Genomic DNA, 3,998 nt, shown 5'->3' with positions numbered 1-3,998 from the left:
ACTTCACCCACGGAGAGAAGAATGGCAAGGGGAAGTTCTTCTTCTTTGATGGAAGGTAGTGACTCACTGTATCATGGAGCCTCACTAAGGGTGCAGTAACACCAACCCTTTTTAGTCCGTTTTAATCAAACCCCAGTCTATTTGCCCAGAAAGTCTGGTTCACATGAGGAGGTGTGAATGCACAATCCAACTCTGATGCAAACTCTGGTCCTTCTAAAAACCGATATTCTGGTTGTTTAAAGCAGGAGTCTCAAACTCAATTTACCCAGTGGCCGCTGGAGGCAGAGTCTGAGTGAGGCTGGGCCGCATAAAAGATTCCACAAAAAGCATTAAAAAAATATCCTCAAATGTCATCAACATTTAATTATTTCTCCAATACATGAACTGCAGGCTTTTGGCTTTGACAAAGACATGATGAGGGCGCAATAGCGTCAGCGTTCTCAGTGTTCTACCAACCGCCATAAAAAGAAGAAGTGCTCAGTGTTTGCGGAAGTAAACATGGAGGCTAACGGTGGAGCTTAGCTTACATATTTGAAGTTGTTGTCCAACCGGAGCAGCATATTAACAACTTAATCCTCATTGTAGTCCGTCATGGTTGTTTTTCTTCCCACTTGCGCTTATCAGGAAGCAGAATTTGTTGAGTATCAGTGACGTTCAGTTCGGATGAATGCGGCCTGGACGTGAGGTTGCATTTGAATCGGAGATGGGTCACATTCGAAAAGAATCCGACCTGTGCTGTTCAGACTGTCATAAAAAGATCAAATGCAGGTCGCATTAGGTCAAAAAAAAAAAAAATTCGTAACTGGGTCATTTTAGACTGCACTGTGAACGCACCCTAGTTTATTCCACTTGGCGTCGCTCTTGTTCTACGTTTCATATTAGTCTTTAGCCAGCTAGCAACGTATGGAGAACGTAACGACGCGTGACGTCATTACCGCTTCTACTTGTCACAACAGCGCGGCGGATGACGAGCAGCCCGGTAGCAGTCGCCTTTTTCTGCGTTTGATCGTGGCCAGTGGTGGGAAGTAACGAAGTACAATTTTCGTGTATCTGTACTTTTTACTTAAGTAGATTTAATAATGGGTACTNTATATACTGCCACCCCTGAAAAAATCCCTGCCCCCCTCTTGCCACCCCATAAATATTTTTCTAGATCTGCCCCTGTGTGAACAGTTTACGACTCCAACCTCGTCGGGCTTCTTCTGGTGCAGGATTATGACGCATGTCGCACAGCAATGACGTAAAAGTCAGATAAAATGTGATATGACCATTCAGACTGCAGGCACTTTGAAAACAATTGGATTAATGCTGCATTCCAGTCGTAATCAGAACTGGGAAATTTTGACTTCCCAGTTGGAAAAATTAACTGCAACATCCTCCAAAGTTGAATTATGACTTGTAAGGCTGACTTGATGTTCCAATATGGCCGCTCCTCTCATCAACTATAGTAAGCCGTGGTGAAAACATTTTTATTTTTCAAAACACACAAATAAGAAGAGTGCATCTAAAATTAATGTTACAAAATCCAAAACATGCTGGTGGGAACCACAATCTGGCAATAAGTCATGACTGGGGTCATTCACCCCACAGGTAAACACTGACACCAGGAACCAGGGGTAAAACTCAATGCAGTTCTAACCGCAAACACAAAAAACTGAGGTAAAAGTAGGGTTATGGTAACACAAGTACTTGTATATGGATTTTTCATTTAATATCATTTAATACTCACCCATCTGGAAGGCAGATAGAAGGGTCACTGCAGCCAGGAGAAGAGGGGAATCTGTTGCCATTGCAGACTGAACTTTACTCAAGTGTTAGGAGAGACTTCCTGGGAAAAGACTTAAAGCCATCCCACTGTATGTTCAAGCATGTCTGTTCAGTAAAGCTCTGCCTTGCCCTGCCTCTGTAAAATATGGACTGGATTCTCAATTAAATATTTTTGTTTGAAGAAAATGTTGTGAGGATGCTTTCTCTGTGAAGCATGGTGTCAGTTTTATATCGTTTCTTTCTCCCATTACCTGTTTGATCTGTCTGCAGGAACCTTTCTGATCGGCCGTGGCGGTGCTGTCAGGTTTCCTCTAATGGAGATTTTAAAAAACGAGTTCAAGTCAACAGTTAACCGGTTCAGAGCACCTAATTGGCATGTGTTACCACGCCCCACGGCAGCCCACGGGTGACAGCGCAGGGTTGGGGTTTGCGTGCCATTATCAGCCGGCTTCCTCCCGCGGTGGCATGGACAGCGACGATGAAAGCGTGGAGGAGGTGGTGGAAGGTTTGTACCGCTGCAACACACGCTGTTCACGGGAGGGATGTGGTAAAGGAGGGCTTTGATCCCGCTTTAACTGCTAAACGCTTCAGTCCCGAGCCTCCATGAGGAGGTCTGACACTGGGCCCGCTCGGTAGTGGGGAGCGCCAGGGACTGGAGTTGTGACAGCGATCCGCGCAAGAGGCAGCTGAAAGCGGCGTGGGTGCCGTTAGAGCTCCGCAGCCGACGGAAGTTTAACACGATACAGTATGTTCGCTTCATCGCACTGGTGCTTTTAACAGCTGATGTGTCTGTTGAACAGGAGTCAGTCAGAAAAAAATTGGATGGTTTGTTTCTTTAAGAGTTGACAGAAAGTTGACTGAGTTTATAGAAGCTCCAGCAGTGGTTGAGCGAGTAGTAAAACTACAGCAGTTGTAGGATCAGATCATGGAATGTAGAAAAAACGCCACGAATTATTTAATATATATATATATATATATATATATATATATATGTATAATTTTATTTTTTTTTTTTACAAATTCTGAAAATCAGTGTAATCACTCAGTGTTAAGGGAAATTTTTTGAGATCATTAACAAAAAACCTACACAGCAAAAATATGACCACCTGTGAGATAGGATAGTGTTTTTCAAAGTGGGGGCACCAGAGGGCGCAAGATGGACTAGTTGGAAGTTGTGAAAATTTTTAAAAAAAGATTATCTGGTACTTTTTTAGCAAAATATTTTAATCAAACTTTTTGTTATCATGAATGCTAATCTGTCTTTCAATCATTATTAAAAACTAAAAATAATTTATTAAAAACAACATGGCTATGCCATAACAATGCAACAACATTCAGTTGGTAATTATCTATCATGTGCTCAAATGTGGGTTTATGTGTTTTGAACTTGTGTGATGTGCTCAGATTAAGATCAGAAACAGTTTAGTCCAATCAACCAGAACCTGTTTGTGTGTAGGCCCGTTGGATGAAGATGGCCAGCCCCATGGTTTCTGTACAGTCACCTATTCCTCCAGTGATCGCTTCGAAGGACACTTCACCCACGGAGAGAAGAATGGCAAGGGGAAGTTCTTCTTCTTTGATGGAAGGTAGTGACTCACTGTATCATGGAGCCTCACTAAGGGTGCAGTAACACCAACCCTTTTTAGTCCGTTTTAATCAAACCCCAGTCTATTTGCCCAGAAAGTCTGGTTCACATGAGGAGGTGTGAATGCACAATCCAACTCTGATGCAAACTCTGGTCCTTCTAAAAACCGATATTCTGGTTGTTTAAAGCAGGAGTCTCAAACTCAATTTACCCAGTGGCCGCTGGAGGCAGAGTCTGAGTGAGGCTGGGCCGCATAAAAGATTCCACAAAAAGCATTAAAAAAATATCCTCAAATGTCATCAACATTTAATTATTTCTCCAATACATGAACTGCAGGCTTTTGGCTTTGACAAAGACATGATGAGGGCGCAATAGCGTCAGCGTTCTCAGTGTTCTACCAATCGCCATAAAATGAAGAAGTGCTCAGTGCTTGCGGAAGTGAACATGGATGCTAACGGTGGAGCATAGCTTACACTTTTGAAGTTGTTGTCCAACCGGAGCAGCATATTAACAACTTAATCCTCATTGTAGTCCGTCATGGTTGTTTTTCTTCCCACTTGCGCTTATCAGGAAGCAGAATTTGTTGAGTATCAGTGACGTTCAGTTCGGATGAATGCGGCCTGGACGTTAGGTTGCATTTGAATCG

General features: G+C 43.0%; 1 protein-coding gene across 1 annotated transcript in view; it reads left to right on the top strand.

Annotated features, from left to right (window-relative positions):
- The first annotated feature begins 2,015 nt into the window (after nt 1–2,015).
- Nucleotides 2,016–3,998, top strand: part of setd7 (SET domain containing 7, histone lysine methyltransferase) — a 14,779-nt gene continuing 12,796 nt past the window's right edge. The window contains exons 1-2 of the mRNA XM_015023369.1: nt 2,016–2,272; nt 3,224–3,353. Of these exons, the coding sequence (XP_014878855.1) occupies nt 2,143–2,272; nt 3,224–3,353 (260 nt within the window). The 5' untranslated portion in view covers nt 2,016–2,142. The remainder of the gene's footprint in view (nt 2,273–3,223; nt 3,354–3,998) is intronic.

This window comes from Poecilia latipinna, unplaced genomic scaffold (assembly GCF_001443285.1).
Source record: "Poecilia latipinna isolate Pla-1442-1.1 unplaced genomic scaffold, P_latipinna-1.0 Scaffold3288, whole genome shotgun sequence".
Taxonomy (NCBI): Eukaryota; Metazoa; Chordata; class Actinopteri; order Cyprinodontiformes; family Poeciliidae; genus Poecilia; species Poecilia latipinna.
The sequence above is the reverse complement of the archived record's forward strand: the minus strand, read 5'-3'. Positions and strand labels throughout refer to the sequence as shown.